Below are 26,808 nucleotides of genomic sequence, written 5' to 3' on the forward strand. Positions count from 1 at the left end.
GGCGGTGGCAAAAGCGGGGTTCGCTACACTGGAGCGACTCGGCATCGTTCGGCGCTCGGAGAGTGCTTGGGCGTCGCCGCTGCACATCGTGCCGAAGCCCGGCGGGGGATGGCGACCGTGCGGGGACTATCGCCGTCTCAATGACGCCACCACTCCCGACCGCTACCCCGTCCCCCATATTCAGGACTTTTCCGCCCGTTTGGCGGGCATGTCCTTCTTCTCAAAGGTGGACCTCATACGCGGCTACCATCAGGTCCCCGTCAGGCCGGAGGACGTCCCGAAGACGGCGGTCATCACGCCATTCGGACTCTTCGAGTTCCTGCGGATGCCCTTCGGTCTGAAGAATGCGGCTCAGGCGTTCCAGCGACTGATGGACAGCGTCCTGCGCGACTTGGATTTTGTCTACGTCTACCTGGACGATATCCTAGTCACCAGCGCGTCCCGCGAAGAGCACCTACGCCACCTCCGCACGCTCTTCGAACGCCTGGGCCAGCATGGCCTGATTGTGAACCCCGCAAAGTTCCGGTTCGGCGTCGCCGTAATCGATTTTCTGGGGCACTGTGTCACCAGGCACGGAGCCGTCCCGCTGCCGGCAGAGGTGGAGGCGGTGAAGGGGTTTCCGCGCCCCCGCACGATCAGAGGGCTGCAGGAGTTCCTGGGCATGGTGAACTTTTACCATCGGTTCCTGCCCCGTATCGCCCAGTTCCTGCGCCCCCTGCACGAAGCTCTCCGAGGTAAGCTGGGCAAAGGCGACGTTACCTGGACCGAGCAGATGGACACGACGTTCACGGGCGCGAAGCTCGCCTTGGCTAATGCCACCATGCTCGCGCACCCGGCGCCCGATGCACCGATCGCCCTCACCACCGACGCCTCGGACTACGCGGTGGGCGCGGTGCACGAGCAATGGGTGCGTGGAGCTTGGCAACCGCTGGCGTTCTTTCGCCGGCAGCTTCGCCCACCCGAACGCCGTTACAGTACCTTCGACCGCGAGTTGCTCGGGCTTCACTTGGCGGTCAGGCACTTCCGCCATCTGCTCGAGGGCCGTGCGTTCACGGCCTTCGTCGACCACAAGCCGCTGATCTTCGCGATGGGCAAGGTCACCGAGCCGTGGTCGGCCCGGCAGCAGCGTCACCTCTCGGCCGTGTCCGAGTACACGACGGACATCCGGCACGTCGCGGGGAAGGACAACCCGGTGGCGGATTGCCTTTCCCGGGCCGTCGCCCACGCAGTCCACCTCGGCATCGACTATGCCCGGATGGCAGCGGACCAGGCCGCTGACCCCGACGTCCAGGCCTTGCGGACCACCGTCACGGGCCTCCGCGTCACCGAGGTGCCGTTCGACGGCGCGGGCGCGGCCCTCTTGTGCGACGTCTCCCTCGGGCGGCCTCGCCCCATCGTGCCCGCGGGCTGGCAGCGCCAGGTGTTTGACGCCATCCACGGCCTGGCCCACCCGGGCGCGAGGGCCTCCCAAAGGTTGATCACCGACAAGTTCGTCTGGCATGGCCTCCGGAAGGCCGTCCGCGGCTGGGCCAGGACGTGCCTCGCGTGCCACCGCGCCAAGGTGCACCGGCACACCCAGGCCCCGTTGGCCCCGTTCACGGTGCCGGAACGCCGGTTTGACCACGTCCACGTGGACCTGGTGGGACCTCTGCCCCCCTCGCGGGGTTTCACCCACGTCCTCACCATGGTGGACCGCACCACCCGGTGGCCGGAGGCCGTGCCCTTGGCGTCGACGACGGCGGCGGACGTCGCGCAGGCTTTCATCGCCACCTGGGTCGCCCGGTTTGGCGCCCCCTCAGACATCTCGTCCGACCGCGGCCCCCAGTTCACCTCGGAGCTCTGGGGGGCGGTCGCGCAGGGGCTAGGGGTCCGGCTGCACCGAACCACGGCCTACCACCCCCAGGCTAACGGCCTGTGTGAGCGATTTCACCGCTCATTGAAGGCCGCGCTCCGGGCCACCCTCCGCGACGGCGGCTGGGTCGACAGGCTCCCTGGGTCCTGCTGGGCCTCCGGACTTGCGCGCATCCGCGGTGGAGTTGGTCTTCGGGCAACCGCTGCGGGTGCCGGGGGGGGGTTCCTCCCCGACTCCACGGCACCATGGTCCGCGGCACAGCAGCGCTCCGCTCTGCAAGAGACCGCCCAGAGGTTCGCCCCGGTGCCAACGGCATGCCACGGGCACCCACCGACGCACGTCGCCCCGGCGCTTCGCACGGCGGAGTACGTCTTCGTCCGCCACGATGCCCACCGGACACCACTGCGGCCCCCGTACGACGGGCCTTTCCGCGTGCTGGAGACCGGGGCGAAGCACTTCACCCTGGACATCGGCGGTACTCCTGACCGCGTTTCTGTAGACCGCCTCAAGCCGGCCCACCTCGACGTGGACCATCCACCGCCAGTGGCCCGACCCCTGCGTCGGGGCCGCCCCCCTGCGGGCGGACCCCCGGCACCGCCCAGCCCCGCCGCCCCCCGGTCCTGCACCCATCCCAGGGGCAGCCAGGGGCATCCCACCTGGCATCCCTGCACCCCGGACGCCGCCGATCGCCAGGGGGTGCTTCGGCCGGGTCATCCGTTTGCCCCGCAAACTGTCCCTCCAGGTGCGCGGGAATTCTGGGGGGGCGCGTGTGGCGGACACGAAAGCCCACTGGCGTGGTGACATCATTCCGCGCACCAAGTGGACGGCGGCCACCCCCGAGGGGTAGGCGTGGCCTGAGGATATACACGGGGCGCGCAGCCCGGAGCGGGCTAGTGTTACAGTGAGCTCCTGAAATAAAGACGCTTATAAGTTACCGCTTGTCCGCTTCCTCCTTGCTCGCAAGCAGCGCGCGTAACGCCGCGCTTTAATATATATATATATATTATATATATATATATATCTATCTATAATTCCAGTAATCTCTGTCTGTACGTTTGTACGTTTGTCTGTCTGTGACCGCTGTTTCTCGACAACCACGGGTCCGATATACTTTTAACTTGCCAGGTATATTGCTGGGGACCCGAGGATGTGCCTTTTCAAGGTTTCATATTAATCGGACAATTACTTACCGAGCTATGTACAAAAAACGATTCAACCAATCAGAGAGCAGCGAACGATCGCGTGTGCCGGCGTTGCGAATGGACCAAACCATTCCATGTAAATAGAGGGGGGGGGTTCTGTGGTCGTTGCGAATGGACGAAACCATTTCATGTAAATAGAGGGGGGGGATTGTCACTGTACTCGCAAGCCGTTCGCCGTTCGCTTTGGCGTTGCGAATGGACCAAACCATTTCATGTAAATAGAGGGGGGGGATATAATTTTAGATAGATATATAGTACGGGCATATATATAGTACGGGCATGCCCTAGTATGTGTAATACCCTTATTAGGGTATTACACATCCTCAATGCACAAGAAAGGACTAAGTATTTTAAAAGAATACAGCAATCAGTCAAAACAAAACATATAATTGGTTATGCTTGGTAATTGGTAGAGCAGCAAGAATTAACAAAGGGGGAGGGGAATAACAGCTCCCCACATATATATATATATATATATATATATATATATATATATATATATATATATATACAGTGGTACCTCGGCTTACGAGTTTAATCCGTTCCGTGACGGAGCTCGTAAGCCAAATCGCTCGTAAGTCAAAGCAAATTTTCCCATTCAAATGCATTGAAATGCTATTAATCCGTTCCAGCCTCAAAAAAAAAACACCAATTTTTTTTTGTTAGGTGCTTTTAAATAACAAAAATGTACTTTATAAATAACAAATAATGTATAAACAAGCACGACCTCGTATATACTGTACATAATACAAGAGAATGTAAAGAAATAAACTGGTTTTATTAAGCAGAGGAGAAGAGCATGCCAGGTGAGGTGTGCGTGTTGTCGACTTGGCGAGGCAGTACGATCGTACTCCTTCTACGATATGTACGATTTTGAAGCAGAAGGAGTCCATAAAGGCTATAACGCCAGCCAAGGGCGTTACGATTATTTCAAAGCTCCGGACCTCTATCCATGAAGATATGGAGAAGTTGTTGTTTGTGTGGTTGAAGGAGAAGCAGCTCGCAGGAGATACCGTGACCGAGAGCATCATGTGTTTGAAAAGATTGAAACTCAGATATCGAGCACGGACCACGAGGTGTTTTTTCTTTTTTCTTAATCTCGGTTTCAGTGAACTTTTGCTCTGTGCTCACGTGTACTGTACCTGTACCTGTAATGGTACGTCAGAGGATGGCACCTGTTGTCATCATATTAAGTGCAAGATGTTCTGCATCGTAAGTTGGTACACCGTGGTCTTTCGGCGGTGTTTAAGCCGGCCGTCTTGGCTTCTGTCACCATTGGCATTGAGTCTTTCGATGTAGGTAGGTCGTTGTGTGCCGGTGCCTTGGCCGAATTCCTTAATTGCTGCATTGTTAGCTCACCTGGTTTTTTATACCACATCTTTGGTTATCGGACCAGCGAATGACGTCATCTCCAAAGTATGGCTTATTCTCACTTGTCTTGGACGATCTTCTACTTCTAGCCTTCCACCGTGCATTTGGTGTCCACTGTACTTACTGTACAGTGCCTGGTAAAATTGATGTAATGGGTTTTTGACCGTCAACGCCATGAACCGCTAACACTCAAAAGCCCATTTATCGCGCCTTATAAAGCAAAACGCAAACCGAAAGCCATGCCTCTCAAGCGAGGCGTGCTTCCGTGGTCACGTGATCCACAGGTGTAGCTCATTATACCCGCACGCGCGACACGCTTTGGCGGTCACGTGACCAGCCACTCTGGAGGCGGGGATCCCCGCCGATGACGTCACCGGCTGGAGCAAGGAGATTCCTCGCTCATGTATTTCGACGATTGCGTGTTTTATATCCAAGCAGAGATGCTTTCACGGCAAGATAACCACGTGACCGGAACCGGAAGCCACAACCGGAAAATTCAAAAAAATAAATTTTTTGAGCTCGTACATCGGATCTCGGCTCGTATCCCAAAGCAACAAACCGCCCGAGCGACGGCTCGTATCCCGAAAAACTCGTACGTTGGGGCACTCGTAAGCCGAGGTACCACTGTATATATATATATATATATATATATATATATATATATATATATATATATATATATATATATATATATATAAATTACAAGACCCAATCACATGTCTCACCCTTAATTGAAGGGCTCATTTAATCAATTACCCCAGGTGGCTAGGTATTTCAATAAATTAACCCCCATGCTCTTCCAGCCAAATAAAGCTGCGTAAAGCAACCAAGAAAAAAATTATCTGCACAAGGTAAGCCCTTTGCTGTTTCAAACCCTATCCAGGTTCCTCTACAGCTGCAGACATTCACAAGTAGCGACATGAGAATCCAAATACTTTGGAGTGACGAGTCAAAGTTTGATATTTTAGAACAAACAGAAGGCAGTATTATGTCAGAAGGAAGGTTGGTAAGAAGTACAATGATATGTGTCTACAGCCAACAGTGAAGCATGGTGGGGGGTCTGCTCAGGTTGGCGGATGTACTTCTACTGCTGGCATCGGTGGTTTGGTGGAAACTGAAGGAACAATGAATGCTGAGGAAGTACAAGCAGATCCTAATCCACTGTGGCATCCTGTCAGGAAGGAGGCTAATTGGTGACAACTTTGTCTTATAGCACAAAAATGACGCCAAACACACTGCAAATGTCATTGAAACATACTTACAAAGAAAAGCAAAGTCAGAAACTCTACAACTGTTAGAATCCCCCCCTCTCCCCCTCTAAGTGCTGACCTCAACAATATAAAAGCTGTCCATGGGATTATTTGAACAAGAAGAAAAATAAAAAGCAACCAAAATCAAAAGACTAATTATTGGAAATATTTTGGCGATGGTCCCTCGGCACCAGCTGCACCTTTTCCACGATGGTGACATGGTGCAGGCATCCCACTTTCGGCCATGGCCGTGCCCTTTCAACCACAGTCCTCGGCACCAGCCATCCCCTTTCAGCGCCGGCCCTCAGCGACGGTGTCCACTTTCGAATAGGGCACTCAGCGCTGGCCGCCCACTTTCCACGATGGTAGTGTAGTGCAGACCTCACCATTTAAATGACTGTCGCCCACCACCCCCTTTTAGTGACCGCCCTCAGTGCCAGCCATCCCCTTTTTGGCCACGTCTCTCGGGGGCATCATCCCCTTTTCAGCCACAGCCCTCTGCGAGAGCCGCCCCCTCTCGGCCACAGTCTTCGGCAAAGTCTACTCCCTCCTCAGTGCCAGCCATCCCCTTTTTGGCCACGTCTCTCGGGGGCATCATCCCCTTTTCAGCCACGGCCCTCTGCGCCAGCCGCCCCCTCTCGGCCACAGTCATCGGCAAAGTCTACTCCCTCCTCAGCGCCGGCCATCCCCTTTCGGCCACGACCTTTCTGCCACGGTCCTTGCCTTTCAGCCATGGTCCTCAGCACCAGCTACCCCTTTTGACCACAGCCATCGCTGGCCACCCCTTTTCGACCACGGCCTCTTGCGCAGGCCATCCCTGCACTCCTTTTGGGGATGGGTTCCCTGCTACTCCCGCTTCCTTTCGGCGACAGCGCCCCAGCCACCACCTTTTCAACAATGGCTACCTGGCAACACCCACCCCTTTCTGGCATATTCCCCTCTGTGCCAGCCACCCCGTTACAGCGACTGACTCCCTGCACAGGTCTCTCTCTCATTTCGGCAATGTCCATCAGCACCAGACACACCCTTTCGGAGAGAGACCTCGGCACCCGCCACCCCCTTTCAGAGAGGGATCTCGGTGCCGGCATCCCCCCTCCTTTCAGCGACGGTCTCCTGACGCCAGCCGCCCACCTTCTTTTGGCATGCCCAGCCCCAAAGCCCCCTCGTTTCAGCGATGTTCGTCCGAAACCTGCCTCCCCTCCCTCCTTTTGGCGCCGGCCGCCCCTTTTTTTGGCCATAATGATACAAACCCCACATGCTTCAATAATCTCAAAGTCTGTGTAGAAACAAGAAGCAGTCACATTTGATGGCAGGGAACTTATCGCATCATTTGATCATTTCACCATCTTTCCGAGTTCATTTTTCAGTGATTCAGAAATTATAGTGTCTGGAACTTCTCGTATCAAATTATACTGCCATTCATATGCAACATGTGGGCGTTACATTAAAAAGGTGTACGCTAATTTGATGATATTTGCTTAACACCAGTGATTGAATAACCTCCAACGAACTATGCCACTGAAAAAGAGCAATACAGTGTACGTGTTCATTCGTTTGCAGGATTAACTTGTTTTGATAAGTTGCATATTATTTCATGCCAAACCAGGGTGATAAGTACCTGCATAGTTGCTGGTGACTTAACGGTTAAGGAAGTTGGCATTTGATTTTAGGGTCTTGAGTTGAAACCCCAACCGTGCCAAAATAACACCAGACGGGTTGACTCAGCCTGTCATCCTTTCGAGGTTGGTAATAGGAATACCAGCTTGCTGGAGTAAGATATCAACAGCAATTGAACTGTGGATAGCAACGGCACCCACCAGACCTCCTCCTACCTACCCAAGAGGTAGAAGCCAGTAAAAGAGGTGCCTTCGGGTCGCCTCTGACTTCGGTCGACACCTTACGACTTAGGAGTGCCTGCAAAATACTGAAAGAGTGAAATATAATTGCTGATAAAAACAAACACCAAGCATCACACAGTGACAGCTGTAAGCTTTAGTTAATGAATGAAAAACAATTCTTCCATCAGGTTGAAATTTTGCACTTTCATTTTGACCGTCAGCAATAAGATTTGGTTTTTGGCTGTTTATTCTGCGCACAAGTGACAAAAAAACTCCTGCAGTTATGTCCATAAAAAAATAGATGGCATCTTTCAGGGTGGAAAATCACATCATATCATTGGAGTAGCATCTTCTACCACAACCTTAATAAATTGTGAGCAAATCATCAGGCGACAGAGCAGAAATCTGCTAATTGGAGGAATTTTGGCCGCAATTTCTGAAGAAAGCTGGGAGGAAGGTAGATGGTTGTACTCAAGGTAAAATATTGAGCTCTTCCTCCTATAATGGCAAAAAGTACAGAATTCAAAAATCCAGTATAAATAAGCCAACACCACCTTACAAGGTATAAATAAGCCAGGTTACCGGTACAGGTAATGATTCCCAGCAGCAGCAGCAGCACCATGGAGCACCCTTGTGGTGTGGGCACCAATTAAATCAACACCAAGCCAGAAAAGACTCATTAGTAATAGTAATTGAAAAAGCACAACGACGAATGAGTGTAAAACGAAATAAACATGGATCAGCATCAGGGCCACAATAACAACAACAGGCCCCAAATGGCAAATGCCTCCAGAAATGGTCCATTTATGATTATGACGGCGGATTTTGATGTTAAAGACAAGATGGGTTTAATAGTGAAGAGACAGGCGCTGTACCATTCCAAAGGCGAGGCGATCAGGAATGCTTGGAAAAGCCGATTTGGTCCAAACAACAAGGATCGCTGAGGTACTTACTCCACCTGATGTTCCGCAGGCGTCTCCTCGGTCCAGCTCCCTCAGGTCGACTCGGCGCTCCGAATGGACACGCACGACGTGCGTCCGATATGTCGTTTCACGTCGGCACAGACGGCCCGAGATCACCGTGGAGACGCCACACGACGTGGCGCGCAATCCATTCCGCGCTGGCGATTACACCACAGCCATCTTGTACACCGACGTTAACTTTCAACCCTCCAAATCGATGAGCGCACAGGGCTCCTGTACTTATATTTTCTCAACAATAGAGGAAGCCTTCATTTCTGCTTCGCCTTCATCGACTTCCGTGCATGCAGTGAGGAAACGATTTCCGAGCGCCTCACAGCACTAAAGCACTTTGTTTTGTGCGCGATTTCACCATATTGACTTTTAATCCAATACTACGTCGGTTTTATTATTGACGATTTGGATCGATTGCCGCGTTTTTTGAGTGAGTTGAGTGTTTCAGGAAGACCTCGACGAGCCCGCAAGCATGGAGTCAGTTGGACGTTCCTTGGGGAGTTTTTGCAAGTTTTGTTGATATTCGATATTTAAAAAAAAAAAAAAAAAACATTCTCGATTCCCATGACAACCGCAATGAATTTAATTAGCTTCGTGATTGGTCGTTTAACTCGAGCTAAAAACAATGTTTCAATTGTTCAAATGAATGAGGTATTTAGTGAATAAATAAATAAACATCCACAGAGCTTTCAAACACACGGCTTTTACAGACGAGGAAGAAAATTTCGCCAAGTTTCACATGATCGCTTATGTAACATCGGCGATTGGAATGACTTATTTGTTTTCAAAGGAGAGTTTGAGGTAGTTTTCCTGTGTACTTGGTGCGCTCAAACCCTCTCGCAATCGAGCACCGAGCCTGTGGCTTTTTTTTCTCGACTTCCGCCTCACTTCGGGAGTGTTATTTTGTCAATCAATCGCATCTTAAACTCCTCATACATGGATCACCACACGATATTTAATTCGTTTTACACTTTTAGCATTCACGATAATAACTCGGCACAAATACCCATAAATAACGCGAGATGAAGAGGGTACCACAACCGAGCTAAATATACAGCCATTACACACCCCAACATTACAACCTGCCAGACTAGAGCAGAACACCTGCCTTCAAATATGAACTAAAGTATTCGAAATCTAGTGAAGAAATAGACATCGTATTTTATTGTTGCGACCGACAGAATAAACTTGCGGTAAGGTTTATTATTAGGTGGTGTATATAGATTCAAGTAGATCAGGTACGCTCCTAAATACTTACACTGGCAAAACTTACAGCACTGGCAGAAAGATTAAAGATTAATCAGGATCTTGAGGCGGAAGTTGTTGAAATGGAGACACCTGAAGCAAATGCAGGGTTTACCTCAGGGAAAGGTAAGTTTGGAAATCCCGGATATTATTTCAACAGAAGTTTCTCCTGGGGTGAGATCCGGGAAAAGAAAATCATCTGATATGTTCTGATTTTCACAGTATAAACTGAAGGGTCACCATATAAGGACTTAAGATTCCAAGTCGTTGCGTCATGGTTAATCTTTTTATTACGTACGCAAATGTGTCGAAAAGGTGTTTTGCACGGTTTTATTTCATCTTTAACTTTGGATGCAGGTACATACACTTTAGCGAAGCAGTGTTAACCCTTGATTCGCCATCAAAGTAACCTTCTCCTCGCGCTTCATGACAATCAGTAATTCACATGCAAATTCCTAATTTGAATCGGAAGATGGTGAACTCGTGGTGAATACAGAATAGCTACGCCAGTAAGGGTAAACGCCTCTTTCCTTCAGAGCGAATGTCCAACCAAAACACGTTCAGGTTTTGTTATAACATCAGCTTTTATTTTAATCATCACACTTTATCGGATGACAAGGCAACATCACACCAACATGGACAACACACCGGAACCGCCGGGCTGCGCATGCGCAATAGCGTAGCGATGATGCATGCCTACGTCACTTACCAACAACAGTAACCACATTAACATATAATGGCGTGACTACTTTTCACCCCTCAGCCCAAATTTTTTAATATGGCCGCCACGGCAGCCATCCGGGCGTCCGTCAACTTTTGGTTTCCTTCAATTTCGAGCAGAACGGCTTGTCCGCTTAAATCCATGTTTGCAGTGTGTGTTGGGGTTGAGTAGAGGAAGGTGCCTTTCGAAAATGGGCGCGCTGCGAATTTCAATATGGCCGCCACGGCAGCCATCTTGAAATTGGTTTCCGTCAATTTCAAGCAGAACGGCTTGTCCGATTAAAATAATTTTTGCAGTGTGTGTTGGGGTTGAGTAGAGGAAGGTTCCTTTCGAAAATTGGCGAGCTGCGATTTTCAATATGGCCGCCATGGCAGCCATCTTGAAATTGGTTTCCACCATGCATGGGCTGAGGGGTTACGCCCGCTTTGCGGTGCTATTTATTTTCTCTTGCTGGTCACCTTAGTGCATACAACTGGATCCACAATTTTATACTAGATTGGAACCAAGGACAATGACAATGTAGGGACAATGACAGGGAGATCAGGAGAAGTGGTGGAAGTATTGGTCAGAAGAAGAGTGGACATATGTTGTGTGCAGGAGACGAGATGGAAGGGAAGTGGTGTGAGAATGGTGAAGGGTAGGCAGGGACAGAAATACAAGTTTGTGTGGCAAGGGTGCCTGGAGGGCATGAATGGTGTTGGTGTCCTGTTTTCTGAGGAGTTTATAAGACAGTGTGGTGAGTGTGACTAGAGTGAGTGAAATGTTGATGATGGTGAAAATGATGATTGGAAAGCTCTTAGTGAACATCATCTCGGGATATGCTCCGCAGGTTGGTCGGAGCGATGAAGAGAAGGACAAGTTCTGGTGTGCGATAGAGAAGCTGATGGAAAACGTGAAAGATGAGGAAGTTGTTGTGGTAGGAGGAGACCTAAATGGACATGTGGGAAGGAGTATGGACGGTTTTGAGGGAGTTCATGGGGGTTACGGATATGGTGTGAGAAATGGAGAAGGTGAAAGGATTTTGGAGTTTGCTGATTTGTTGATTTGTAATACTCAGTTCCAGAAAGAGGATAATAAGCTTGTTACATACACGTCAGGTGGGTCGACGACAACCGTTAACTACCTAATGGTGCGTAGGCGAGATAGGGGGCACCTCCGGGACACAAAGGTGATCCCGGGGGAGGAGGCTGTTTCACAGCACCACTTGGTTGTCTGCGACATAAGGGTGAAAGGTGTGAGGAGAGCTCGGCGGGTGAAGTACCAACCGAGAATGAAGGTGTGGAGGTTGAAAGACGTGACAGTGAGGGAGGCATTAAAAGAGAGGCTGAATATGGTCGAGGATGATGTGGTTGAGCTTGAAAGTGGTTGGATGTCAATGAAAGATAGTCTGTTGGGAGCCGTTGGTGAGGTATGTGGATGGACAAAAGGACCACCGAGGCACTCGGAAACATGGTTGTGGGATGATGAAGTTGGAACGAAGATTGACGAGAAGAGGAAGAAGTTCAAGGAGTGGCAGAAGGCGAAGGGTATGGGGGCAGAAAAGGCAGAGCATGAAAGTTATAAGGCAGCCAAGAAGGCTGCAAAGAAAGAGGTAGTAAAGGCACAAGAGGCATGTAGGAAAATGTTCGGAGAACGTTTGGATTTGGAAGAGGGCCAGAGACAGTATTCAGGATTGCAAAGCAGATAGCGAAAGAGAGGTGTGATGTGATGGGGGTGAGTTGCTTGAAGGATGAAGTGGGACAAATTGTTGTGGACCCAGATGGAATTAAAGGAAGATGGAAGAGATATATGGAAATGCTGTTGAATGCAGAGAATGAATGGGATGGCAACACAGAGAGTAACCCAGTTTTAGGACCGGCAGAGAAGATAACCGAGAAGGAAGTTGAGGTAGCGATAAAAGCAATGAAGAGTAGAAAAGCGGGAGGGCCGACGGGAGTTGTCGGAGATATGTTGAAGGCAGCGGGAAATTGGGGTGTGAAGAGAATGACAGAGATCTGCAATCTGGTGGTGATAGAAGGCCGCATTCCAGTGGATGGGGAACTGAGTACCCTCGTCCCTCTATACAAGGGGAAAGGTGACCCTCTGGACTGTGGCTCGTATCGAGCGATAAAGTTATTGGAGCATGGAATGAAGGTATTGGAAAGGGTGTTGGAGAGGAGGGTAAGGAAGAAAGTGAAGATTGACGAAATGCAGTTTGGATTTATGCCAGGAAGAGGAACGACAGACGTGCTTTTTATTGTGAGGCAGCTGCAGGAGAAGTATATGGAGAAGAGGAAGAGGTTGTTTCTTGGGTTTGTTGATCTGGAGAAAGCATTCTATAGGGTTCCATGTGAATTAGTGACCTGGGCTTTGAGGATGTTAGGAGTGGAGGAATGGTTGATCAGAGTGGTGATGGCAATGTACAAAAGAGCACGCACAGCTGTAAGGACGAAGGACGGGAACAGTGGTGAGTTTGATGTGAAGGTGGGAGTGCATCAGGGGTCGGTACTAAGTCCACTACTATTTGTAGCTGTGATGGAGGTGCTGGCTCAGAACGTAAAGGAGGGTTTACCGTGGGAGTTGTTGTATGCAGATGATCTGGTGTTGATTGCAGAAAGTATGGATGGACTGAAGGAGAAAATGAACAAGTGGAAGAAATGTATGGAGACAAAAGGTCTGAAGGTGAATATCGGAAAAACGAAGGTCATGGCAAGTGGTAAAGCATGTGGTGAGGTGGAAAGAACTGGGAAGTGGCCGTGTGCTGTGTGCAGGAAGAGTGTCGGAGTGAATTCCATTCAATGTACAACGTGCGCTGAGTGGGTTCATCAAAAATGTAGTGGCTTGAGAGGGTCATTAACCAGTGTGGCAGCTACATTCAAGTGTAAGGTGTGCACAGAGGGATCTGCAGATGGAGGAAATGTTGAGTTGGATCTTGGAGACGGCGTGAAGCTGGAAGGTGTGAAAACATTTTGTTACCTAGGAGACATGCTGAATGGAGAAAGTGGATCAGACTCGGCAACGGTTGCTCGAGTGAGATGTGCATGGAAGAAGTTTCGGGAACTGAGTGGCGTGCTGATGAGGAGGGGAGTGTCGTTGAAGCTGAAGGGAAAGGTGTATGCTGCATGTGTGAGAAGTGTTATCATTTATGGGAGCGAGACATGGGTAATGAACGTAGAGCAGCAACGAAGGCTGGAAAGGGTGGAAATGCGAATGGTTCGGTGGATGTGTGGAGTGTCGTTGAGAGAGAGGAAGACAAATGATGAATTGCGAAAGATGATGGGAATAGAGCCTGTGATGGATGCTGTGAAGAGAAACAGGTTGAGATGGTTTGGTCATGTGTTGAGGAAGGATGAAAGTGACTGGTTGAGAAGAGTGATGGAAATGAATGTAGAAGGATGTAGAGGACGGGGAAGACCGAGAAAGACTTGGCTAAAGATGGTCGAAGAAGAAATGTGGGCAAGGGGGTTAACAAGGGGAGATGCATAAAATAGGGCAAAATGGAGAACATTGTCATGGGGACCGCAAGGCTAACCCCCGCTCTTGCAGGGAAAATGGCCTTAAAATGCCTGTTGTTGTTGTATTGGAACCAAGGAAATGTATAACAATTAACGAGACCCAATACGTGGTTATAGAGTTAGGGTTGTCAACTCGGTCCGGAAGACAGACGCAGGGACACATGATCGTCAACAGCAACACCAAGCTGAAGTCAACCCTACCACCATATATACATATACATATAATGGCTGGATCATATTTCCTTTTGAGTTCTGCTTCAGCTTCCGCGCACAATAAACCATATAATATGAGTAGGTATTAGGCAGAAGAGTTCAATGGCAGATCAACATATTATCTATAGCAGTTAAGATGTTATTCATCATCTTTCATATTACACTACACCTTGCCCAGTAGCACCCAGACTATGAACAAATCACGAATGGATGTCATGGGTTAGTATAGCATGTAGGCATCAACAACATATATGTGGATTAAATCAAATGAAAACAGCACCCAGACTCAAAACAAATTACTGATGGATGTAAGCATGTCATATATGAAGATTGAATTGAACTAAAATCACCAATGGGGAGGAAACACCTCAGGGAAAAGTTATCACATGCATAGACGTCAATCAACAATTAGCATTAACTGAAAACATTACTGTATATATGAGTCTTTACAATATCAACACAATCAGGATAAGACAGCAATCGTTGGGGAGAGAGGGGGAGCGGTAGACAAGATGGGGAGAGAGGGGGAAGGACACAAACACAAAATTTGAGAGCAGGGACATCGAGAGATCTGTGGGAGGGAGAGGGCTTGGGGGAGGTGGGAGAGGTAAAAAAAAAAAAAAAGCACATGGACACTGCTCGGGCTTCCAGGAAAGAAGACGGTATTTCAAAAAGGTGGATCTGGGGTGAATTAACGGGGGTAGAGAAGATCAAGGTTTTGGATGGGGGAAGATAAGAGATGGTGGTGAACAGCTGTTTTAAAGACCTGGAGTAGGAGTGAAGAGAGTCAAGGAGTTTGTTCCAGAGGTGGGAGAGAAGAGGAATGAAAGAGTGAAGGCTTCATTGATGTTCCTGTGTCCATCGTACGCAATGTTATTCCTTAAAATCATGAGCAAATCCTGTGCAGAAGCCTGAGCAGAGAGTCTTGATTTTGGAAGTTTCACCAGAAGAGGGTTGCTGGCAGATCTTGTGCGACCTGTAGGAATATTTGGGGGACAGAGCACAGACAGAGCTGGGGGAGCAAGGCCGGAGAGGAGTCAGTAGAAGACTGAACGACCACCAACCTGCCTGCGGTAAGCAAGTGAAAGGCCCTTGGAGTTAGCTTCATCGCTGGAGATCCCAATGATTCTGAAAGCTTTGGTTTCAACCGTGTGAAGCCGAGCTAGGTGTGAGGCAGGAGCACCAGCCTAGAGGGGAGAACAGTATTCCATTGAGTTGTGGATGAAAGCCTTGTATGTGGTGAGGAGCTCAGGTGTGCCAAGGAAGGACTTCGCACGACGGAGGATGCCCAGTCGGCGACTGGCTTTGGAGGCCAGCTTGGAAATGTGGTTTCCCCAGAAAATATCATGGCAGATAGTGAGACCCAAAAGCTTGAGTGACAGAAATTCTTCGAGAGGATTATTGAGAAAGTAGATGGGAGGGTTGTCCAGTCGATCTTTTCGGAGAGACATAGTAAGAGTGTGAGATTTGTCAGGATTGAAAGACATAATCCTCTTGTTTGACCAGTCTGTGATTTTGTCCAGTTCTGCAGAGAGTGAGGAGGGTGCAGACTGCCGATCTGAAGGATGAGGTATGGAGCGGCAGAGAGTGGAGTCATCAGCAAAGAGATAGAGAGGATTTTCCAGAGAGTCGGATAGATCATTGATAAAGACCAGAAAAAGCACAGGACCTAGAACACTGCCTTTGGGAACTCCAGCCTGAACAGGAAGGGGAGATGAGAGAAAACCATTCAGGGCCACACGTTGACTATGACCAGAGAGGAAGTCCGCAAGCCATGCGTGGAGATTTCCATGGATACCATTGGAGGAGAGTTTGTTGAGCAGACCTGGGTGCCAGACCGTATCGAAGGCACGTGATATGTCAAGGGAGACAGCTCTGATTTCCTGTTTGGCATTAAGGACCTCCATCCATTGTTGAGGCAGCAGAAGCAGCATGTCCAGAGTCGAATGACCTGGTCTGAATCCAAATTGATGATCCGAGATCGAGCCATTGGAGAAGAGGAAGGATTTGATGTCAGAAGCGATGATTGATTCCATGACCTTGCTGATTATAAACTTTGCTTTAATTCGAGAAAAATACAACGATTAATCAATAAATATGTCCCCTCACTTGTGACGATGAGTGACACTAGCCATCTGTACCGTCTTTGCAGCAACAGCAACAACAACAGCAGCCTCTGCAGTCATTGCATCCTTTCTGATAGTTGTTCTCCAGCTTTGCCTTATTTTTGTCAAGTTGTGCCAGTTCCCCTCAATATTAAAGATCTTTAGGTCTTCCTTGATGACATCCTTCCAACATTTTTACAGGGCCTGCCACGTGTGGGAGTTCCACTGGCTAGTTGACAGAAAAGTATTCTCTTTGGGAGACGGATGGTCTGGCATACGGAACACGTGACCCAGCTGCCTCAGTCTTGACGTCCTCACCATCGTGCTTATGGTTGTTATGTTGGCATGGCCTTGGTCTTCCATATTGGTGATCTTTTGCCACCAGCGAATATTCATGATGAGCATCTCTGGTGGAACATCTCCAGCTGATGTGAGTGTTAATTTAAGGTAGCCTAGGTCTCGATACCATATAGCAGTATTGATTGCCAAGCTGACATGGTTGTATACAATGGTGTTGTTGTTGAGGCATAGACCTGAACGACATCACATTTGACTTTGGAGTGAGTAGAATTTACAGGATGTGACACTGGCTAATCTCTTCTGGATTTCATTATTCAGGTTTCCATCACTGGTGATCATGCTTCCCAAGTACACAAACTTGTCCGTTGTTATTAATTGGGTGTGTCTCGGAAAATGGGTATCACCATAGCTGATTGTGATGGTTGGTGTAGTATCTCTGTTATTCGTTCACCTGGAACATAGTTCCGGGTAGCTTATGGGTTGAGTGCCGTCAGTCCGTAAACACTTGCAACTTCTTCTCCGAAACCACTGATTGGATTGTGACCAAACTTGGCACAAATTATATGTGGTATGTTGCAACTAAAGTTTGTTCACAGCATGAAAAAAATTGGGGTCTAATGGGGTCTACCTGGGGTCAAAGTGGATCCAGGTTTGACCCTCCCCCCCACCCCCCGCCCGATTAAGCCGCTTCACACTTCCCCCAAAATAGGTATTTGCTTTCTTCTCCTAAACTACACGCAAACGTTAATGAAACCTGATCACAATCTTCACCACCCGTGATGTACCAATGTTTGTTCATGGCATTAGAAAAATTTGGGTCTACAGGGGACTACAGGGAGGAGGGGGCTAATCTCTTCCTAAGGACTTACATTCTTACATTCACCTCCTCCCTAAGGTGTTTTCCCCCCAAAATAGGTATTTTTTTGTTTGTTTGTTTAAAGTCCTATGATTATGTTAGTATGATTCTACATGCTGCCTTGTCTTCTATAAACCATTCAAATTGGTTTAAAATACCTTTAGTCAGTGCAGTATACTGCTTTATTTTAACAGGTGAGCGCCAGGGTTATTGCCCCTATGTTTTTTTTTTATCTTCCTTGCTATCATTTATATTTTGAGTTTGTTTTCAGCACCCAAACATTAGATGTCTTTGTCTTCAATTTTGTACTTGTTTTTTTTCTGATTTCCCTCTTCCTGTATGGCCTCCTGCAAAACCTCCTGCAAATCATTGTCATACTTTTAGGTTGGGAAAAACACTATGAACCACAAAACTGATTGTTCATTCATGTTGTCAAAATAAGGAAGTGGGTTGGTAAAAGCTTAAGGGTGCCCTTTGTAGCCGAAATGGCCATTCACATATGACGTGAACACATCAACATTATCAAGGTTGTTTATGGTGTAGGAACTTCTGCCCACACAGCAACTACGTTATGAGATAGCAAGCAGCGCAACCTTGTGTCAAGGACTATCCAAGAAGACCAGGCCACTAGATACCCACACTTCAGGCAGGTATTTGGTAATTCGTTCAGGGTGCCCGGCAATATTTACAATTCACCAAAGTGGGATATTTTAAGGTATACCAGCTAGGTTATCTGGTGAGAGACATCCATCCAAGGAATGGCACATTTGATAAGTAGCATCCTGCCCATGATGCACTGATCTGACAGTATATAGTTGGATTGAGAATCAAACCCAGACTACAACGCTCAAAGATAAGTGTGCTACCTTTGTACCTTCTTGAAGAGTTAATAAACAATGAGTAGTGAACATAGTTTGTTGTTTTTGTTGACGCATGCTTATAGCGGAATTTGGCTTGGCTCTCTTAGAGGGGAGAGGGGGGGGGGGGGGGGGGGAAGTGGGGAGATATATAATAACAGCTTTATCCACAATGCCTTGGAAATGCTTTCATCCTTCGTTGCAGAAATGTTATGATAACAGAACTAAAATCACATGCTCATTATATTTGTTATGAAATTGATTATGGGGCCGATGGAGCATACAGACAGATTACAGAGGCCTGCAAAGGTATTCACCTCCTCCCAATAATGTCAGATTTAGATGAATAATGAATCATGTAGAAACAATTTTTCCAAATAAACTTGTTTTTAAACTGTAACTGAAAAGATCAAATTAAACCCTGTTATAGTTGAAGGAGGTTACATGTCAAGAATACCTACAAAAAACATGTACAAATCAAAATTCACTGGTTGTAAAAGTATTCAGCCCCTTGGGCCACTACTTGGTGGAAGCACCTTTTGCAGCTATTTTTGCTCCAATCAGCAAGATTGCTGCAAGTCTTTTGGGGTAGGTCTCTACCAGGTTTTTGGGAATGTTTCTACCAGCTTTGCACAGTTTGATGGTGAAATATTTGCTCTAGTTCTGCCAAGTTTGATGAGGAACGTTGATGGTCTGCACTCCAAGTCTCACCATAAATGTTCATTTGGGTTCAAATCAGGACTTTAACTGGGCCACTCAAGAACATTTATTTTATTTTTATTCAGCCACGCCAGTGTGGCTTTAGCTTTGTGCTTTGGATCATTGTCGTGTTGAAATGTGAATCTCCTACCCAGTTTCAGATTCATGGCTGACTCAAGCAGGTTTTCATCAATGATTCTCCTGTACTTTGCACCATCCATTGGCCCTTCTATACCTAATTGCCAGACCCTGCTGATAAAAATCAGCCCCATAACATGATGCTGCCACCACCATGCTTGACAATAGGGATGGTATTGATGGGTGATGTGTAGTGTTAGGCTTGTGCCAAACATAATGCTTTGAATTTAGACCAAAAAGTTCAATCTTTGTTTTGTCTGACCACAAAACGTTTCTCCACATGCTTGCAGTACCATTGAGATGCTTTTTGGTGCAGGTATGTATAATGAGGTAAAGATGAACTGATTAGATTTTGGGGTCATAAGGTCAAAGGTCAGAGGTCATGTTAGGTAACAATCCTGTAACCACAATAACTTATGAACCAGTGATGGTATTTTGACCAAAGTTGGTACAAGTATGTATTATGATGCAAAGATGAACCGATTTGATTTTGGGGTCAAGAGGTCAAAGGTCAAAGTATGTAATAGGTTTATAACTTGAGAACGGCTGAAGGGATCTAAGTCAAACTTGGGACAGGTATGTATAATGATGTAAAGATGACCTGATTAAATTTTGAGGTCAGAGGTCAAGTCAAGTTAATATTATGTTATCAGGTCAACTTGTAAACCAGTGATGGGATTTTGACCAAACTTGGTATAAGTATATGTTATGAGGCAAAGATGAACTGATTCGATTTCTGCATCAAGAGGTCAAAGGTCAGTTTCTGCAATAAGGTTTTTATTATCCTGATAACCTAATAACGGCTGAATGGAACTAAATCAAACTTGGCACAAGTATGTATAATGATGTAACGATAACTTGATTACATTATAGGGTCAACAGGTCAAAGGTCAGAGGTCCCGTTAGGTAAAAATTATATTACTGTGCTAACTTCTGAACCAGTGATGGGATTTTGACCAAGCTTGATACAAGTATATATTATGATGAAAAGATGAACTGTTTAGATTTTGGCATCAAAGGTCAAAGGTCAGAGGTCATTTCGGGTAGAAATGTGATACTTGAGACCAAATGAAAGAGATTTAAATCAAACTTGGTACAAGTGGTACAATGATGCAATGATGCGGGTGGAGGTATATCGGTCGACGTCGCAACGTAGAAGATTTCCATTCTAGTTTAAGTTTGATTTGAAAAGATTGTAGCGGCTACCGCTGGGTTTTCACAATCGCCTTGCACCTATCAAGGACGCGGAGCGATCACCATGCCGGGCTCGTCCAGGACGCCCGGGCAGGCCCGCGCTCAACTTGCCAGGCCTCGGTCGGGACGCCCGGGCATGCCCGGGCAGGCTCGCCCTCAACTTGCCAGGCCGCAGCCAGGACGCTGGGCCACGCCCCCTCTCGCCTTTCCTGGGCAAACGCTCCGGGATAATATGTATATATATTGCTGCCCGATAAACGGGCTTTTCAGAGTGCCTGAGTGTTTGGTTTGATTAAAGCAACTCGGATGAATTCCAGCTTTTTGTCGCGTCCATTCTTCCGATCGACGTGGGAGCCCCAGCTCCTTCATTGGTGACCTACCGACATGGACACGGCAGTCGCCCTTAAACTGCCTACCTTCTGGGAGGCTCATGCGGCGGTTTGGTTCGCACAGGCGGATTCCCTGTTCGCCCTGCGAGGCATCACGGCCGACGACACCCGCTTCCACCATGTGGTAGCAGCGCTCGGTTTGGCCACCGCGGCCCGCGCCCTGAGCCTCCTCGAGAGCCCGCCAGCCGCTGACAAATACGGCGCGATTAAGAAGCTTCTCCTGGACGCTTTCGCCCTCCCATCGGCGGAGCGCGCACGGCGCCTGCTCGACCTGCCCGAGTTCGGCGACACGCGCCCTTCCGAGCGAATGGACTACATGCTTTCACTGCTCGGCGAGCACTCTCCGGCATTCCTGTTCCGGGAGCTGTTCCTCCGTCAGCTGCCTAACCCGGTACGCCTCGCCCTGGCAAGCACGACGATCACAGATCCCCAGGCCCTTGCCAGAGAAGCCGACAAGATCTCCACCGCAGGACAGCGCATCGCAGCGGCGACATGGGACCCACCGCCGTCCGACGCAACACCTATGGCGCCCGAGCACCCGGCACGGTCGACGACCGAACTGCCGACGCAATTGGCGGCCGCTACACCGAGCCGACCACCTCCAGCACGACGACCGGGGCCTCCACCTGACCAAGCGTGGTGTTACTATCATGCCAGGTTCGGACAGAAGGCCCGGACATGCCGACCCCCGTGCACCTTCGGCAGGCCGGGAAACGGCCGGGCCGGCGTTCATTACCAGCCATGAGCGCCGGCCACACGTTCAACTTACTGTTCATCACGGATAAAGCGTCCGGACGGCGCTTCCTGTGCGACACCAGCGCCCAACTGAGCGTCATACCCGCCTCTGACCAGGACAGGCAATCCACGGTTTGCGGCCCCTCCTTGGTTGCGGCCAACAGATCGACCATCCGCACCTTTGGCCCGCGCAACGTCACCCTCTGCTTCGGCGGCCAACGCTTTGCTTGGACGTTTGTAACCGCAAACGTGCCCATGGCTCTGCTAGGCGCCGACTTCCTCTGCGCACACGGACTGCTGGTGGACGTCCAACGGCGTCGTTTAATCAACGCCGAAACCTTCAGCTCCCTGGTATGCACATTGAGCAGCTCCGCGCCGACCGAGCTGGCATGCGCCGTCCCGGCGGCGAACGAGTTTGCTCGCCTGCTCACGGAGTTCCCGGCCCTCACGCGGCCGACGTTTTCGGCCGTCGCAGTACGGCATGGGATCGAGTACCACATACCAACCACGGGCCCGCCGGTCTACGCCAGGGCCCGCCGCCTCGACCCAGCCAAGCTCGCCGTGGCGAAGGCCGAATTCGACGCGTTGGAGCACCTCGGCATCGTGCGGCGCTCTGATAGCGCGTGGGCCTCGCCACTGCACATCGTGCCAAAGCCGGGGGGTGGATGGCGCCCGTGTGGTGACTGCTGCCGTCTCAATGACGCTACCACCCCCGACAGGTACCCGATCCCGCATATCCAAGACTTCTCCGCCCGTCTGGCGGGACGGGTCATTTTTTCGAAAATTGATCTCATACGGGAATATCACCAGGTACCTGTCAGGGCGGCCGACGTCCCTAAAATGGCAGTCATCACGCCGTTCGGCTTATTCGAATTCTTGCGGATGCCGTTTGGTCTCAAGAACGCGGCTCAGGCGTTCCAGCGCTTGATGGACGGCGTGCTGCGTGACCTGCCGTTCCTTTTCGTTTACCTGGACGACATCCTCGTCGCCAGCACGTCCCGGGCCGAGCACCTCCTCCACCTCCGAACACTGTTCGGGCGCCTCAGCGAGCACGGCCTCATCGTCAACCCGGCCAAATGCCACTTTGGCACGACGGCCGTTGATTTTTTGGGCCACCACATCACCAAGAACGGGGCCGTGCCGCTGCCAACCAAGGTCGAGGCCATCACCACGTTCCCGCGTCCCCGCACCATAAAGGCCCTGCAGGAAATCCTGGGAATGGTGAATTTTTATCACCGCTTCGTGCCCCGCGCTGCTCAACTCATGCGGCCCCTCTACGAAGCCCTCCGGGGCAAGCCGGCCAAGCACGACATCGCCTGGTCCGCAGCAATGGATGCGGCCTTCCAAAGCTCAAAGCGGGCCCTCGCCGATGCAACACTGCTCGCTCACCCGGTGCTCAACGCTCCCATCGCCCTCACCACGGATGCCTCCGACTACGCGGTGGGCGCCGTACATGAGCAATGGGTGAACGGGGTTTGGCAGCCACTCGCTTTTTTCAGCCGGCAGCTCCGGCCGAACGAGCTCAAATACAGCACGTTTGACCGGGAGCTCCTCGGTCTACACCTGGCTGTCCGCCATTTCCGCCACCTCCTGGAGGGCCGACCTTTCACGGCGTTCGTCGACCACAAGCCGTTGGTTTACGCCATGGCCAAGGTCACGGAGCCGTGGTCGGCCCGCCAACAGCGCCACCTCTCCGCCGTGTCGGAGTTTACCACGGACATCCGGCACGTCGCCGGCAAAAACAACGCCGTGGCCGACTGTCTTTCCCGGGCCAGCGCGAACGCGGTCCACCTGGGCGTGGACTTTGCGCTTATGGCGGCGGACCAAACCACCGACACCATGGTGCAAGCCCTCCGGGCGGCGGACACGGGCCTCCGCCTGGCCGACATCCCCTTCGTGGACACTGTCCTGCTCTGCGACGTCTCCCAAGGCCAGCCTCGCCCCATCGTGCCCGTCACCTGGCAACGCCGCATCTTCGCCTCCCTCCACGGCCTTTCCCACCCGGGCCGGAAAGCTTCCCAGAAGCTGGTGTCGGCGCGATTCGTCTGGCACGGCCTTCGTCGGGACGTCCGCGATTGGACCAGCACCTGCACGGCCTACCAACGGGCCAAGGTCCACCGACACACCCAGGCCCCGCTGGCACCTTTCACCGTGCCCGAACGACGTTTCGACCATGTCAACGTGGATCTGGTGGGCCCCCACCCCCCGTCACGGGGGTTCACACACCTGCTCACCATGGTGGACAGGACCACCAGGTGGCCAGAGGCCGTTCCCCTCGTCTCCACCACCACCGCCGACGTGGCGCAGGCTTTCATCACCACCTGGGTCGCCCGCTTCGGCGCACCGGCGGACATCTCGTCAGACCGCGGACCACAGTTCACCTCCGAGCTGTGGGGCGCGGTCGCCCGCAACCTGGGGGTCAAGCTCCACCGTACTACGGCCTACCACCCCCAAGCAAACGGGTTGTGCGAGCGATTCCACCGCTCCATGAAGGCCGCGCTCATGGCCAGCCTTCAAGACGGCGGTTGGGCCGACCGGCTGCCGTGGGTCCTTTTGGGCCATCTGCACGGCCCCCAAGGAGGACCTCCAGGCATCCACCGCCGAGCTTGTCTATGGCCAGGCGCTACGCGTCCCGGGCAAATTCGTGCCCGACGCTACCAGTCCCTGGTCCGCAGCTCACCAGCGCTCGGACCTCCAGGAGGCCGCCCGATGGTTTGCCCCCGTGCCAACATCCCACCACGGTGACCCCCAGTCCTACGTCCCCCCAGCACTTCGCACAGCGGAGTATGTTTTTGTGCGTCACGACGCACATCGGGGGCCACTCCGGCCGCCGTACGACGGGCCCTTCCGGGTGCTGCGACGGGACGACAAGTCGTTCGTCATCGACATCGGCGGCAGGTCGGACCGGATTGCGGTGGACCGCCTCAAGCCGGCGCCGTGGACGTCGACCACCCACCACGGGTGGCCCTTCCGCCGCGGCGAGGCCGCCCCCCGTCCACGGTGCCCCCCACTCGACCGCCCACCACCACACCGGACCCCCTCCCACGACCCGCCAGGGGTCGCTTCGGCCGGGTCATCAGGACCCCCCTCAAATTGACCCTGCCGGTGCAAGTCGATTCTGGGGGGACGTGTGTAGCTGCTACCGCTGGGTTTTCACAATCGCCTTGCACCTATCAAGGACGCGGAGCGATCACCATGCCGGGCTCGTCCAGGACACCCGGGCAGGCTCGCCCTCAACTTGCCGGGCCGCAGCCAGGACGCTGGGCCACGCCCCCTCTCGCCTTTCCTGGGCAAACGCTCCGGGATAATATGTATATATATTGCTGCCCGATAAACGGGCTTTTCAGAGTGCCTGAGTGTTTGGTTTGATTAAAGCAACTCGGATGAATTCCAGCTTTTTGTCGCGTCCATTCTTCCGATCGACGTGGGAGCCCCAGCTCCTTCAAGATCATGATATAAGCTCAGGTTGCATCAAAATGTGAAAACTTTGGACGATGTGAATACCTTTGCAGGCCATTGTAATTGGCCCAGTTTCTGCTAAAAAGTATCATGATGCAAACACCTAACTCATAGTATTTTGCTGTCTCCTTTAGATGAAATGGAACAAAACTTACAAGAAGTCTATTTTACAGAAAGCAGTAAGTTTTAATCACTTAATTTACTGTTACTGTAAAAACAGTGATATGAAGCGCGGTGCTACGCGCACTACTTGTTAGCAAGGAGGAAGCGGACAACGCGGTAAGTTGAAAGTCTTTATTACAAGAGCTCCACTGTAGCACTCGAGCGCTCCGGGCTGCGCACCCGGTGTATATCCCGAGGCCACGCCTACCCCTCGGGCGTGGCCGCCGCCGCCCACTTGAATGATGCCATCACGCCAGTGAGCTTTCGTGTCCGCCACACGCGCCCCCCCAGAATTCCCGCGCACCTGGAGGGTCAGTTTGTGGGGCAAACGGATGACCCGGCCGAAGCGCCCTCTGGCGACTGGCGGCGTCCGGGGTGCAGGGATGTCAGCTGGGATGCCTCCGGCTGTACCCGGGATGGGTGCCGGACTGGGGGGCGGCATGCCGGCGGGGCTGGGCGGTGCCAGGGTCCACCCGCAGGGGGGCGGCCTCGACGCGGGGGCCGAGCCACCGGCGGTGGGTGGTCCACGTCGAGGTGGGCCGGCTTGAGGCGATCCACTGAGACGCGGTCGGGAGTACCGCCGATGTCCAAGGTGAAATGTTTCACCCCGGTCTCCAGCACGCGGAAAGGCCCGTCGTACGGGGGCCGCAGTGGTGTCCGGTGGGCGTCGTGCCGGACGAAGACGTACTCTGCGGTGCGAAGCTCCGGGGCGACGTGCGTAGGTGGGTGCCCGCCGTGCGCCGTCGGCACCGGGGCGAACCTCCGGGCGGTCTCCTGCAGTGCGGAGCGCTCCTGCGCCGTGGACCATGGTGCCGTGGGGTCGGGGAGGAACTCGCCCGGCACCCGCAGCGGTTGTCCGAAGACCAACTCCGCCGCGGATGCGCGCAGGTCGTCCTTGGGCGCCGTCCGGAGGCCCAGCAGGACCCAGGGGAGCCTGTCGACCCAGCCACCGTCGCGGAGGGTGGCCCGGAGCACGGCCTTCAACGAGCAGTGGAACCGCTCGCACAGGCCGTTGGCCTGGGGGTGGTAGGCCGTGGTTCGGTGCAGCTGGACCCCGAGCCCGCGTGCGACCGCCCCCAGAGCTCCGAGGTGAACTGGGGGCCGCATTCGGACGAGATGTCCGAGGGGGCGCCGAACCGGGCGACCCAGGTGGCGATGAACGCCTGCGCGACGTCCGCCGCAGTTGTCGCCGCCAAAGGCACGGCCTCCGGCCACCGGGTGGTTTGGTCCACCATGGTGAGGACATGGGTGAAACCCCGCGAGGGGGGCAGAGGTCCCACCAGGTCCACGTGAACGTGGTCGAACCTACGTTCCGGCACTGTAAACGGGGCCAATGGGGCCTGGGTGTGTCGGTGCACCTTCGCGCGCTGGCACGCGAGGCACGTCCTGGTCCAGCCGTGGACGGCCTTCCGGAGGCCATGACAGACAAACTTGTCGGCGACCAACCTCTGGGAGGCCTTCGTGCCCGGGTGGGACAGGCCGTGGATGGCGTCAAAAACCTGGCGCTGCCAGCCCGCGGGCACGATGGGGCGAGGCCGCCCGAGGGAGACGTCGCACAAGAGGGCCGTGCCCGCGCCGTCGAATGGCACCTCAGTGACGCGGAGGCCCGTGACGGCGGTCCGCAAGGCCTGGACGCCGGGATCGGCGGCCTGGTCCGCCGCCATCCGGGCATAGTTGATGCCAAGGTGGACTGCGTGGGTGACGGACCGGGAAAGGCAATCCGCCACCGCGTTGTCCTTCCCCGCGACATGCCG

The 26,808-nt window shown here is 52.0% G+C and overlaps 2 protein-coding genes across 8 annotated transcripts in view; one reads left to right on the forward strand and one right to left on the reverse strand.

Annotated features, from left to right (window-relative positions):
- HINFP (histone H4 transcription factor) overlaps positions 1-9,384 on the reverse strand; it is a 159,816-nt gene extending 150,432 nt beyond the window's left edge. Inside the window, exon 1 of the mRNA XM_078771793.1 lies at positions 8,467-9,384. The gene's annotated coding sequence lies outside the window, so the exon portion shown is untranslated. The remainder of the gene's footprint in view (positions 1-8,466) is intronic.
- A 312-nt stretch (positions 9,385-9,696) lies between these two features.
- Positions 9,697-26,808, forward strand: part of CLN3 (CLN3 lysosomal/endosomal transmembrane protein, battenin) — a 122,066-nt gene continuing 104,954 nt past the window's right edge. Inside the window, exons 1-3 of one of the 7 annotated variants that reach the window (XM_078771795.1) lie at positions 9,709-9,858; positions 16,467-16,695; positions 25,027-25,071. Coding sequence is in view for 3 of the 7 variants with exons in the window: in XM_068100397.2 (XP_067956498.2) it covers positions 9,816-9,858; positions 25,027-25,071 (88 nt within the window). In the remaining 4 variants the exon portion in view is untranslated. Of the gene's footprint in view, positions 9,859-16,466; positions 16,696-25,026; positions 25,072-26,808 lie in introns of all 7 variants that reach the window. The other 6 variants (XM_068100400.2, XM_068100397.2, XM_078771794.1 and 3 more) reach the window with 6 other exon arrangements.

This window comes from Myxine glutinosa, chromosome 2 (assembly GCF_964187855.1).
Source record: "Myxine glutinosa chromosome 2, kmMyxGlut1.1, whole genome shotgun sequence".
NCBI classification, from domain to species: Eukaryota; Metazoa; Chordata; class Myxini; order Myxiniformes; family Myxinidae; genus Myxine; species Myxine glutinosa.